Source organism: Plasmodium cynomolgi (assembly GCF_000321355.1).
Source record: "Plasmodium cynomolgi strain B DNA, scaffold: 0001, whole genome shotgun sequence".
NCBI lineage: Eukaryota > Apicomplexa > Aconoidasida > Haemosporida > Plasmodiidae > Plasmodium > Plasmodium cynomolgi.
In genome coordinates, this window is record NW_004193318.1 from 11202 (window position 1) to 26580 (window position 15379).

General features: G+C 25.5%; 3 protein-coding genes across 3 annotated transcripts; all 3 read left to right on the forward strand.

Moving 5' to 3' along the window:
• Positions 1-457: 457 nt before the first annotated feature.
• On the forward strand, positions 458-1253 carry PCYB_001030 (CYIR protein; the record flags this gene model as incomplete). Its single annotated transcript, XM_004228256.1, has 2 exons — positions 458-497; positions 640-1253. The coding sequence occupies 2 exons, from the start codon at positions 458-460 to the stop codon at positions 1251-1253; spliced, it is 654 nt and encodes a 217-aa protein (XP_004228304.1).
• A 3128-nt stretch (positions 1254-4381) lies between these two features.
• PCYB_001040 (CYIR protein) lies at positions 4382-5065 on the forward strand (the record flags this gene model as incomplete). The annotated part of the gene is made up of 2 exons (XM_004228257.1): positions 4382-4399; positions 4529-5065. The coding sequence occupies 2 exons, from the start codon at positions 4382-4384 to the stop codon at positions 5063-5065; spliced, it is 555 nt and encodes a 184-aa protein (XP_004228305.1).
• Positions 5066-9315: 4250 nt separating this feature from the next.
• On the forward strand, positions 9316-10274 carry PCYB_001050 (tryptophan-rich antigen; the record flags this gene model as incomplete). Its single annotated transcript, XM_004228258.1, has 2 exons — positions 9316-9384; positions 9513-10274. 2 exons carry the CDS (start codon positions 9316-9318, stop codon positions 10272-10274), a joined length of 831 nt encoding a protein of 276 aa, XP_004228306.1.
• Between the last annotated feature and the right edge of the window lie 5105 nt (positions 10275-15379).

The window sequence follows — 15379 nt, forward strand, 5'->3', positions numbered from 1 at the left end:
ATTATGCATGTCATTAAATGTTTACGAATAAATAAATTCGTTTACTAGTTTAGCATTTCATTCATTAATAAACTTGGTTCTTTATTTGTTTAAAAAAATATAAGTAAATCGTTTTATTATCAATTTTTAGCAGAGTTAAGTGTTGTATTTATGCAATATTATTCTCGACAAAAATAATATGCCATATGAACTATACATTTATTGAAGCAGTTCATACACAATGCACAATTTTATAGTCCTAATAATTAATAATGTTTAGTTTGTTTTTTATTAATACTTATTACATAATCTTTCATGAAATTTAATATATACAAAGCAGATGTTAATAACATATGTTTGTTTATTTTTTTTTTTAATTTTCATGTAAAATAGCATGAAACATATATATAAATTATATTATTTTTTACTTCAAATATACGCATGTGTATTATAATGACTCTTATTTATGTTGGATAAAATGACTACTCCACACGGACCTAATATTTCGGGCTTCTCAAGTAGTGAAGTATATTTATATTTATTATTATGAAAAACTTTTTATTCTTTCAGTGTGTTAATTCTATATTTTTTAACGAACATATATTTTCTTAAAAGTCAAAAATTTAATGTTTACATAACTATATATTTTTAATTTTTCAGGAAGCTATATTAAAAAACTTCCTGCATATATAACATACGAAAAATTCGAAACAAATAAGGGTTCTAGTGATTATAGTATCAAGTGTGATTCATTAAAATCCACTGGAGACCAAGCTAAAGAGCTATGTGAAAAATTTGCAGTGAATTTGCAATCTATATGTAAAACAGGGAGTACTACTAGTTCTCCTTCTTCTACTTTGCCTACTCCTACTGCCGGTGCTTCTGGAACTAGTACTACGGGAAATAGTATTAATTTATCTGAAGCTAAAGCCAACTGTTTATTACTTAAATATTGGTTATTTAACGAAATAAGAAAACTAAATCTAGGTGGTAATGAAAAAAAAGACAAGAATCTGGATACGCTTATTCATATAATTTATTATTTACAATTCGAAATTTATACAAAAAATGGTAATAAGTTTTACTGTTTTAATGATATATATGAATATCTTGACAACTGGGAGGAAGAAAAGTTTTTGTATGAATATTTTATGAATGTCCCTAAAATCGAATGTATTAATAAGAATAATGGAACTGATTGCAAAGCTTATGAGAAATACGTTAATCGTGTTAAAACATATTATAATGAAAAAAAAAAAAGAATTATGCTGTAGAGATAATTATTTCAAATGTAGTGATTATTTTAATTGTGACCCTAAATACCATCCCGATACAATTTTAAATAAAATAAATGGTACAGATACTTCAGATGAGGGAGCATCTGTCCCTCGATCACAATCAGAGAGTGAAAAATGACAAAAAAAACCTGAAACACGAATTGAAAATATCAGATGTATTGTAAGACGTAATCGTGAAGATCCTCACCTTGCATACTTATCATGCTTTAAAGTACCAACGGTGTATAAAAATGTTGACGATTATTTTATAGGAACAGATATATCTCAGAAACAGATAAAAAACAACTCTGAAGGAAAAGATGCATCTTCATCATCGGCAGTAAGGGGAAGTGCTACAAATACAGGATCACCAAGTGAAGGCTCGCAAACCCTCCAAAGATCAAACACAAAAAGTGAAGATGATAGTTCTGATTCTTCACCAGTAGATAACATTTTAGATCAAGTCAAAAGTTTACGGGGATTAGGTACATACTTAAGAAATATAATAGATAGTGAATACCCTCTTTTTAAATCGGGGAAGAAAATCACAATAGAAAATTATAATACTCTTACATCTACAACTCAACATACGTCTACAACTAAACACACACCTACAACTCAACATACATCTACAACTCAAGAATCCGTTGAAAATGTGCAAACTGAAAATATAGAAGAAAATTTGGATTTTTTAGAACCTTCAAATAATTTATTCAATACTAAGCGTTTTAAATCAATTATGACAGCTATTTTAACTTTTGTAGTAATTTTTGTGTTTTTCCTTTATTACAAAGTGAGTAAAAGTTTGATATTAAAATATAAATACTCTATATGAATATTCCTAGTAATTTATGATTAAAATTTTATAATTACATAATAAATATGTATTATATCCTTTTTACTTTTCTTTTTTATATTAGTTCACCCCTTTGGGATCGTGTTTAAGCAGAAGGTTTCAAAAAAAAAGAAAAACTCCGTCACAGTTTCAAGAAATAAATGCCAAACCAGTATCAGAGCCTTCACAAAAAAATCAAAATATAAACACAAAAACTGGACGAGCACGAATAGCCTATCATCCTACTTGAAATTCGTCGAACTAATTACATATATAATAAAAAAAATGCTTCTATAACATCATCAAAAAGAAATTGAATTAAGGTTTATTGCCTAATTATAATTAATAAAAAAAAAAGGGGAAACGAAAAAATATATAAATAAATATGCCTGTACGTTTTAATTTATAACTTCAATATAAAGTCGATTCAATTAAATAATATTTTAAGCATTCTTACATTGTAGTGGAGCTTTTGATAAATGGTAAACTGTTGTATTGTATACGTGCATACATTAATATAGTATGTTATTATACTCATAAAAATTAATATTTTAATTACAATATTTAAAAAGTAACACTTAATTTTATTAAAACAATATGAATAATAAAATTTGTAACCCCTCATATGATGTAATTATCAAAAATAATAATCATTTGTCACTTAATATTTATCTTACCATATAAATATAATATATATAATTACCGTTAGCATTAATCAATTCACGTAGTTAATAATAGCTTTATTATAAGGGATTTTATTTATAAAACCTTGTCAATCAAGCGTGCATAAAATGAAATATAAAAATATATTACTTTAAACTTAAAGCACTACATTTAATGTATATAAAAACGCTAATAATGAAATATTAACGTGATAGTAGATATGGCGTAGAGAAAAATTTATAATAAAGTAAAAAAAATAAAAATAAATTTTTTTAAAATATGAACATTCTGTTATTTATATTGTCATTTCATTATATAATTAAAAATTCTATCTCTACATTATCTCTTTTTTAGGATAAGAATTTTATAAATTATATAAATATAATTTTTTATAAAATAAGATATAAGCAGCTATACATATGGAAAATAATTAATATCTGTATTAGTAATATAATATTTACAAGGTTTGATTAATAATTATATAATTAGGCTGTAGGTGCATCACTTATGGAATGAAATAATAATAGTCATGTAATGATTTTTTTACATTCACTGTCGAATTAGATGCCGTTATTTTAGTACTTCCAAATTACTTCCAAATATAAAAAAATTAATAAATGAATGTATATGAACGTATTCATCATAAATTACACATAAAACCTGTGCACGCGTTTTGCTTAATTGACATTCATTTATGAAATTTTAATATTCATGAATTATTCCCTCAAATAACAAAATATTTGTCATCCATAATTAATATTATTATAAAAAATTTATAATGGTATACAATAACCTTATGTTTGTTATGTCTTTTTAGTAAAGAAAAAAAAAAAGTATATATTAACATGTAAAATATGATATAGATAAAAAGTAGAGCTAAGATGATATAATGTATATTTTATTTAAATGATTTATTTATAATTTACTTATCAAAAAAAAAGTACTATTATTACTAAGCGCTCATAAACTTAAAAGTGTACTATAAAATATTATTATGAAGATGTATATATTTTCTTTTATATACAATTAATGCAATTATTTGTATATCATTTTTATTTATTTTATAAATTCACATTCCATACTAGATGTTGATGAATAGTGCAAATATAAAAAGAAAAATTTCTCTATATATAAACTGTGTTCTATGTTAATAATTTTTAATAATATTTTTATAGCAACAAAACATATTTTAATCAGTAATACATAATAAAATTTTTGTTAAAAAATTGCATTCTTATATATGTAATAGCTAAATGATGTAAATAATAATATAATGTTTAGAGTAAACACCCACAATCCAATAGTATAGTAAATAGATGGAATATGTATAAGAAATTTGATTTTTCCCTTTATTTTGCTATTCGAGCACATTTGTTCATATTTTCTCCTAATTATACATGATGATTCGATACAAACATATATATAATATAATGTGTTATCGGTGAATGAAAATTAAAGAGTCTTTATTATTAAAAAATAAAAATTTATATTTATTCGTTAATTATAATCATCATAGAACATGCGAATTCTTCATATTTTAATATTCTAAATATATGAATAAATATATAAAGAACAATTTTAAAATAAATTTATTCGCTATATACAAAGATTTACAATAACATTAAAAATGACAAGAATACTTCAGGTTCCCTTTTGTTCAAAATGAATACTTAAATATTATTCATGTAATACTTTATCCGTGTTGTAATAAATTAAAATGTAGATACATGAAAACATATATTTATATATTTTATTTTACCAACTAAATTTATAGAAGCAAGATTTGGATAAATTACCTTCAAATTTAATTTATTATAAATTCAATAATGGATGGGGAAATTGTAGTTATTTTGATTCTTCCGAAGAAATAAAGAATATATTAAATGCATATTCTGGTATTGGAAATTATATTGATAACATTGTAAATTCTTTGTGTTATGTATCTGATATGAATGAAAACAATTCATTCTATAAAGAACGTTGTCATTTTTTGTATTATTGGATAGGAGATATATTATTTAACAATTTAGAAGATGTTACGTCATTTTCAAACGTTATGAATACGATCTACACTGAATTGCAGAAGTTTAATCTTGAAGATAATTGTAACATTATATACACTGATATTAGCAAAAATTTTTTTGATCAGAGGAAAATAATATATGATTACTCTCAAAACTATGCAACTATAAAACAAGATTTACGGGATTATGGTAATTCTTGTAGTCAAGAATATTATGATTACGTTGGAAAAATTGTTTCAACATATAATATTGTAGATATAAATTGTAAAAGTAATTCTGATAAATAATGTAACGAATTAAAAAATATGTTTAATAAATACGATCATCAGGAGCTATCCAAATTGAAATGTACTTTAGTACATGTACCAAAACCTGTAGCAGGTGCAAGTAATGAAAATTCTTCATTTGAAAATGTATCTCCAAGAGGTCCTTCATTCCCAGAACAGCCATCAAATTATTATTCATTACAAAGAGAAACTGTATTAAAACTTGTTCCTACATCAGAAGAAAAACAATTACCTTCAGCTGATGGAGCCTCTCATGGAGGCCCCAAAATTTTTATGTCTTCTGCAGTCTCAGTAATGGGAATTTCACTTGCTTCTTTGGTTTTATATAAAGTAATTGCAATTATAGTTAGAATATAAATAATATCATTTACTAGTATTATTTTTATTAAAAATAAATATAAAATGAGTTGTAATATATATATGTTACATGTTTCAACTTTTTATTAGTTTACCCCGCTATCACCTTGGATACGTAACTCCCTAGGAGGAATAAAATCAATCAGACGTAACTACGATATGCTTACTGAAGATTCTATCGAATATCCTATGCAGTCTAGAAAAATGAATAATGGGGAACAAATGAATGTAGGTTATCATAGCGTGTAATATTCCTCACATTATAATGACATGCACTGATAAGAGAATTACCACAGTAATTATGAAATGCTGAAAAATTTATAGATGTGCATGAATATATTTAATGAAGAATAAAGAAAGTAAAAAAAAAGAAAATGGTAAAAATATAGAAAATGAATAAATGCGCAATAACTCTGTTGAAGGGAATTACAGTTAAGGCAAAACTGATAACATATATACATGGAATGTAAAAAGAACGCACATATAGCGAAATGGAATTAAATAAAATGTATATAAGAAAAACATAAGTGAATAAAATTTAAAAAAAGGGAAAAATTGCAAACTTCAAAAGTAATTAGAAAAAAATTTTAAGAATCAACATGCTGAAGAGTTAAAAAAAATGATATAAAAGTGTAAAAAAGAAAAACACAATCCTAAAGCTAAAGCTAAGAACGAAATGGAAAAATACATATATTACCTATTAAAAGGTTAAGTAAATGCTGAAAATGGTAAAACATGGACTTGCTTAAAATACGAATAGAAGAACAAGAGAAGATAAAATTAACATGAAGAGGGAGAAACCAGCGAAGATATGTCAACGATATATATATAAGAATTATAGAATAAATGAGAATTACAAAAAAATATATATAGACAAAAAAAGGAATTATTTACAGCATTGTGTACATGCGTACTAATGTTGTACCTAAAATAATACATCACAAATGAGTAGAAAAAATTATAGAAACGCTAGCTAATAGGTTTAAAATTGAGAAGACTAAAATAAAATCCAGGTGATATACAAGAGATTTTATAATACACAATATACGTTAATAGGAATGCCTTAAAATATAAAAAAAGAGAAAAAATTTGTAATGATATAGAGGTAGCACATTTTTAATAGTTACAATTTCGATAGTGTACACGGTAAATACTTAATCGCCATAGAATGAAACATTTTCAAAGGAAAAGCCTTAAACGTATGTTGGTGCAATACATTTGGAGCAGCAAAAAAGAATATAACGAAGAAGGATGTAAAGACATACAGATGCAGCGTAAAAAGTAATATAAGAAAAAATATCATTTAAATGTTGTATTATACTAAGATAAAAAAATGTAGACATTTTACGTAGACACAAATTCATGAAAAAAGTTATGAGAGAATTATTATATTTCTCAACTATCATGACAAAAGAAAAAGACGATGTAAATTCTCGTTGCAAATTATGCATAAACTATGGACAGAGAAACAAAATGTGTTTATAAGACAAATGGAAAAGAAAGGAATCTTTTATTATTTAAAAAAGAAAATCTTATTGTACAAATGGATTCAAAAGAGTGGATCTTAAAGAATGCGAAATGGAAGCAAACGGAATGTCAAACCCGAATTGGGAAGACAAAAAATGTCGATTGAGATAACTTCACCCAGATGATTGACTGCACAAATGAAGCTTCTGTTTCATCTAGAACACAAATATATGAACTAGAAAAAGGACTAATTTTTTTTTTCTTAACTGTACGAGCTGAATGAATGCCTAATTATATCATACGTTGTTCTAATGGAAGCGAAAATTAAAAATGTAATTCTTAAAACATATTTTCGAAGTAGACCCACTATATGATTTAAAAGAAATAAACATCTGTTAGAGATAATACATTCATAGTTTTATCACCATGTTGATAATTTTCCCTAGGATGACAAATAAATAATTACAGTTTTATTCAAAATGTGCACATCATATTCAATAGCTAAGTAAATAATAAAAGAAATTTTTTTTGCGTTAATAAAATTCTATATAATTATTGTCTTCGTTCCACAGAATAATATTTCTAGAATTCTACGATACTGACGAACACGTGTATATATTATATCCTCGCTTATTGATTCTTAACTATTATTCATTGAATAATGTGACACTAGACACAAACTATGCACAAAAAAGGGTATATTAATGACTTTTCTTTCTTCATAAACGAACTCATAATTATAGAATGTGTTCGCATTCTTACACATAATGCATTTTTTATTATAACTTTTTTTTTTTGTAGTCGTTTTAAATAAAAAAAAAAACTCATAACACTTTATTCATAACAAGTAGAATGACAATTATCCTGTTTAATTTGAAGCATTTCAATTTTCTAATTAAAAAATTATAAAACGTTTAAGATCCTTTGATAAATCGATATTTCAAAATATAAATTACAAAAATTATATTTTATTTATTTGTGATAATGCGCACAATAAGGGAAATCCATAATAACTTTTTTGTTTGACAAAAAAAAAATTATTTAATTGTTCTATTTTTAACCACACACACTTATTCATCATCATTGGTAATAGATGAAATAAATTTATTTAATTATACTTTAAAAAAAATTCACACTTTTTACCTTTCGGGTTAATTTATTTTCCTTCTTCTATTGTCGCTTAGCATTTTTGCTTTCCCTAAATTTCGTTCATGATATGCGAAGTATAATGATGCTAAAAATATATGCTCCGTAGCATAAGCCATTCAACAGTACACTAACCAATGGAAGTGTAAAAAATAGAACTTACATTTTAACTTCTGTATGGATAAAAAAATGAAAACTCCTTTAAGAACATCTGTTATAAATGCTACATTAATATAAATGTAATTTTTTAAAATTTTTTATGATGCAATTTATTAACATTTTCGTTTATAAATACCAGGTTAGAGCAAACAGGTCCCTAAATCCAGTCCTGTTCTAATGAATTGTTCAATGCCATTTTAGCCAAGTGTTGCCCTTTTTTTTCCGTTTACATCCTAAAAAAAATTTCACACCGCACTTTTTTAATAGCATCAGAAACATTTAATGAATAAAATCAAAAATGAACAGAATAAACAAATTAACGAATCAGAATTAATTAAAAAAATTGATATTTATAAAAAAATGAAATGTGTTTATCTGAACAAGCAGGTTCATCTATAATATGTTATGTTTACGAAAAATTAAAAAAAAAAAAAGAAATCAATTTTAAAATGACTTTCATTCCCGGTGACCATAAGTTTTTACCTACTAACGCTTGCTCACACGTAGAAAATTATTTTTTACCCCCAATTGACACACTTTTTAATTTAAGGTAATGTAATTTTAAGTCCTTTTTTTTATATTAATTGTAACGAGAAAACTTACATAAAATTTGCATCTATTCTGTGTAACTATTAACTCCCCCCAAAAAAAAGAGTATAAATGAAATATTTATAACTTAATATATGTCCACTAACGTAATAAATATAATAGAACTAGTGTGTAATTAACGCACACTCTGCAGATAATTTTTAAACCATTTTAGTTACACATAGAATGGTCCTTTCAAAAGAGGAGTAAAACTACACACAAAATGGTTTCTATACTAACAGATTCTGCTTGTTGCTTAATTTTGTTTTAACATTTAAAATTTTTATTGTGAATTAATTTTTTTCCAATTGCTTTTCTTTTGTTCCTTTTTTATGTTACAATATATTTTGTAAAATCCATCATATAGCGAAGCAGCTATCATTTCTTTTTTTTTTTTGCACCCTAAATTATTAAGTTACACGAAATGTAAAAAAATATATTCAAACATAACACAAATTTTTATTATTTTCAAAATTGAATAGAAAAAAATAAGAAGCATCTATGACATCAAATATAACACATAAATTAAAAAAATGGTTTCTTCCACATCTATTACTTTGTTTATTTTATCGTCTGCTTACCTTTTAAGCGATATTTCTCCAGTAATACGGAGATAACGCACATATGCATATAAACTTTCCCTTTTAATCTTTTTTAACAATATAAATATATGCGCTAAAAGAAAATTTATAAATTTTCTTAAATTTTATTTGTTTTCACTCCTTTTCAGTCCCTTCAATATGAACAGATTGGCTCCACTCCAAATTTAACGGATCTAGTCGAATCGGAACAAGAATGTGCGGCGAATAACGTTCAATTGAGAGAAGAACAAAATAATAACTGGATGGTGAAACTGGAAGGTGAATGGAAGGATTTTACCTCTTCTTTGGAAAATGAAAAAATCATATGGATCCAAGAAAAAGACAAAGAATGGGAAGAATGGCTAGAAATAATGCAAGAAAAGTGGACACATTGTGACAGAAACTTGAATCCAACATACAAAAATTATATTTTGAAAAAATCCTCAGGATGGGATAATTTTGATTGGGAATATTGGGCCAACACGGAATGGCATGATTTAATGGAAAAGGATTGGAAAAATTGGATATATGGGAACAAGTTGAGTTTGAATAAATTAATAGACAATAAATGGATCAATTGGAGTAACGAAAAAATGGCAGAGTGGCTAATTCAAGAGTTGAATGATGAGGAAGATTCCTATACACAGACAACAAAAATTGGAGACATTTCCAGTACAGAAGAAAATGATGAGAATTTGTCCAATTTGGAGGATAAAGTATTTAGTAAAAATGAAGAATGGGAACATTGGACTGACAGAAAAGAGAAACTAATTAAAAAAATAAAGAATTCTAATTGGTCAGAATGGAAAAATAATAAATACGCCTCGTTTAACCAATGGAGAGAGTCCTTTATTAAAAAATGGATAAGGGAAAAGCAGTGGGAAATAATGGTTAACAGTCAGAAAAATTAGTTTCCAAAATAGGATTATTGCTATAAGAACAAAGGGCGTAATAGAACGAACAGCAGATTTCTTCTACGCTACCAAGTACTCATTTAAATAGTTAACACCTATGCAAATAGAAGTTTAAAAAAGCCAATCTTATATTTAACTGCCCATAAAACAACAATTTTTAAAAATCCTCTTTCTCCATGATGACAAAAATAAGTAATTTTAAAATGGCATAAAAGAACACATGCGCCTGTACATATGCACATACAATATGAATAAATACACATCCACAAACGACACACATTGCGAAGAATCGTCTTTTTCCCAATCGAACTGGGCTATTATCTGCCACTATATATTTAGCTTCAATACAATTTATCCCAAAATATAAATCTACACATAACAAACATTCGAAAGTTGTCAGTGCGTACAACCATTATTACATATTTGCGAAAGAGTTAGTTTAAAATGGGTAATAATGGAAGAAAGGGAAATAATCATTTATACATTCAGAGGCCTTCTTTGCATTTATTTTTCATAAAGGATTAGAAACCTGTACTCCATTGTGTAATATTTAATATGCTTCATTAAATTCATGTGGCTGATTTTTTGTCTTCTTTATCTTAAAAAGGACATATTTTATTCACGATTCGCCGTTTCCTCTGTTTCTACTTCTTAACATATGCGTTATTTACAAAACATAAATTTTTGTAAAAAGGCTTCATAATATTTAATGTTCAAGACAAAAAAAAAATATGTATTTTTTACTAAGTTTTTTATTCTGCACGAGTTAATCTTATATGGCTTGGCTCCTAAATATATTTTTAAAATTAAAAAGAATGCACAATTTTACACAATTATTAAAACTTACAATAAGAATGAAGGTAATGACATAAATAAAGCCAATAGAAGTTTAGTTTTTTAATTCAAAGAAAATATGTAAAGGGGACAATATCGTAATTTCTACCTCATCACATGAATGAGTTACATATTTTAGCCTAATAGTTTTTATCCTTTGTTTTGCTAAACATATTAAAAAAGTATGTATTTACATGTTTATATTACACAATTAGAATGAAATAAATTAATAAGGAAATGGGGTCTCTTTATTAATAACCATAAGAAGCGTCGCTTTACTCGCACATCTTAATATTCTAATACACCAGTGAAAATATCCTGAATTTCAAGAATTCATTGATTGGCATTATATGATTAATAATGTACTAATGTTTTCATAATATATATAATAATTTTGCATATTAATATGCTTGGTAAATACGTATAAAAATGAGAAAAGCGAGCACTATCATTCAAATTCATATGGAAAGTAGTCATATGCATAGATAATGTTTCTTGCAAAAATATATAAAAAGCCTTAGCATAATTTAGAAAGATAAAGAATAGACCAAAATGTTATTTACCTATATAATACTATTTAGGATATTACAAATATTTATAATTTAACGCATAAAACTTATAAAGCAGAAACATTATTGTTATATGTCATTTTGTTATTCTAGCCTAACAATGGATTCATTGTATATTTTCACGAAAAGAAATAATGCCATAAAGAAAATTATCGCACCAAATGCAACACAACAATATGGTAACGGATTTACACATTTTTCTAAAATGTATGATCAAATTGCAGATGAACCAATTAATATACATGACGTATATATTAAGATCATATCCATAAACAATTTTTTTTTTTTGAAACCTTTTTATCCAGGTTTTTATATAATGTGTAATTAAAAGCGCTGAATAATTTTTTTTTCCAAATGGGAATCTATTCTCTCAAAAAATAGATGATTTTCTGTTTTTACTTAAATTATGTTTTTTGTATCCTTCAATTAGGACTTTTTCATTTGTTCTTATGGTATTTTGTTTTTTCTCATATTTGTAGATGCATATTTTGTTTTATCGATGGATACATTTCTTGCTTCTTTTACTGAATGTTCCCTATCGATTTTACGTTTGGATAACAATCGACTATTTCTGGAATGCATTAACCCTTCCAGATTATAATATCTCCCCACAGTTTTATCTATGTTACCCTAAAAAATAATAATGTGGATATGTTATTTATAAAAATATTTAATTCCATCGCAATGATATATTTTTAAGAAAAAACAGATAAAACTACAAAATATGTATAAATATACAACAGCGTTGCGTTTTCAATGGTCTTCTTATACCACACTGCTGCAATAAAGATGTATCCACGTTAAAATGATGAATGTAAAAATTTTGGCATAATTATGGATTCTCATTTTTTCTTCCATAAAATGTTTACTGTTAATATTATATGCACTGTAGAAGTAATAGCATCTATATGATAAGGACGTGATAAATGGTATTACTAAGGTTCTTGTAATATATTTTTTAATCTATTCTTAATAATGCATTTTAGTCTGCTTATTATATAAAAGACATTAACGCATGGAAAAAAGGGAAGTCATATAAAACGTGTAGTGGCTAATTCATTAAATCACATTATTTACAAGACACAAAATTTTGTTGAAATAGTTTCAACAATATTCTTTTATATATATTGAAAACAAGATCATACATTTGTATAAGATTAAAAAAAAAAATTAATTGTCGTTATTTAAAAATTTGAAAAAAGGAAAATAATTTTATCAGTCCTGGATCGTAGGAGAGTACCCGAAGTAGAGAACGTATAAATAGTATATGAAAAAATGCTACTACATAGTACAAACAATAACAAAAATTGCGTTATATCTAGTCAATATCAATATTATACTAGTAAATTTTGGGAAATATTTTCTTCTCTTATTATGCATTAGTTATAATAAAAGAGTATTAATAACTCAATAAATATTACTATGAAAAAACTACTTTGATATACGGTTTTTATCATTTTCGATGACAAACAACTGCACTTAACTGTACTGATATGAATAATAATCGCAAATCTTTAATCTCCCAATTATTATTTTATAAATAGAAATGATAACAATGTGAGCCAATGTACGAATATTAGCATCCCATGGCAGTAACGCAATTTCAGTGCATTATAGATTAAACGAAACTTATAGTACTTTATTAAAGATAAATAAAAATACTAAAAGTGTATATTTATTCATTTTCCTCTTTCTAATAAAAAATAAATGCATTAGAAGGAAATATTTATATAATAAAAAAAGAAAGTAAAAAAAAAATAGTTTTCCATAAAACCACTGCATGCAAATTGAGCATTTTGAATAGGGCTTGCTTTGAAACAGCCATATCAACAGAGATAGCCTGCAATACACATTTTTAAAAAAGGAAAATAAATAATTAAAATAGATAAAACGTTATATTTGATAAATTTCTGTTGATTGTTTCAGAATTTATTCATCCTTTTTCTCCCCATTTTGCATGAACATAGCATCAATGTGTTTTTTAATAAAATTTAGTAAACTCTACATAAGTGAATAATTGATAATGTGAGAATGTGCAATAAATGAGAATTTTTCTACATATTCCAACGTTTTTATAGTATTTCAATTATGACATGTCGGCGCATAAATATAAAAATCGTATATGCACGCTACATCATCATTGACCAACTAAAAATAAGATAAAAGTATACTCAATAAAAAATTAATTACAAAACAAACAAATCAATAAAGTGGTAACATGTCGTTTTTAACAGCTTCTCGGGTATTGTAACAAAATATTAATGCACAGTTCATCCAAAGCTTATTTTTCCTTTTTTTTTTTTTTTATTATCCTAGAAACATTTTTGCCACGGTTAAGAACCGTTAACATTGCATTCTTAACTATATAACGCAATTTCATAAGCATTTAACAAGAATAAATAAAAGATTTATTAGTCCTAACCTTTCTATGTTCTCTTTTCCGTCATATTATACAGGAGCATTCTTAACAAAATTCATGTAACCATGCAGATAATTATAGCTCAACATCTGCAAAAATTTACATATTTCTTTTTCTATTTAATTAATATCATTATACATAGTGAAGTTCCCATTTTGGTAACATTATATTTGGATCGAAAAAATAAATGTAAACAGACTAGCATTTTCATGAATGAACTCGAAAGAATGTGAACTCTCTTTACTTATCATTTCTTAGCAGACAAATGAGATATATTAACATGGAATAATTGCTACTCTTTAATGAAAAGGCTCACTTCCATTTTGCATAACAAAGGCTATGCATATGAGTCAAATATATCACGCATAAATATACAAATGAGTAAATCATTATACTATTAAGAAAAGCACAAAGATATTTTTCATTATGTTTTTCCACTCTGATTAATAGTAATTTTTTTTTTCTTAATATTATAAAACACATTTTAATTCACTTATATTGTGTGCAAACTAATAAAAAGAGCTAATGTTACTTACTGCGCTTTAATAGCTCCTCAACAGTAGGTAACCAACCTACTGATTTAATGGTAGCCTAAGAATATGACCATGCTACGTATATTTATCTTGAAATAAGTTAATTTTCTGGAATGTACATCATCGCTACAATTTTTGGTGCGCACACAATAGTAAACATCATTTGAAAATATTGGAGTATAACCCAAATAGTAATATAGTGTAATTAACTCATTAAAGGGAAAAAATGGACTACATAATGATGATAGTGTTTTTAAAGGAAGTTCCAATTACGAATATCTCTCCGAGAGACTTTTAACGTAATCACCATTAATAATATATTTTTCGAAGTATCCATATTAAAAAAATATTCATTAAATTTTCTTGATTAAATAATTAAAATTAATATATATATATATATATATATCATGTTTCATCGAATTCGCTTTACAAAACGAGAGAGAAAATGTTGTACATATATTATTGTAAACAAATAAGAGAATTTTTTAATTGTCCAAATGTTCATTTGCTACTAAAACAATTAAAAAAATTATAAATATGCTGGAAAGGTAAAGACATCAATTAATTCAATAATTAAAAAAAGCATATTAATTAGTGTTTGACAAATTAATAATAATGAATGCGTAAATATATAGCCAACATATCTGTCTATATATATCCATATACAACTTTTATTGATATAGGTATATACGCATATCATCGAAGTGTAAAGTTATGCATTTCTTGCATCTACTGTACAATAACAAT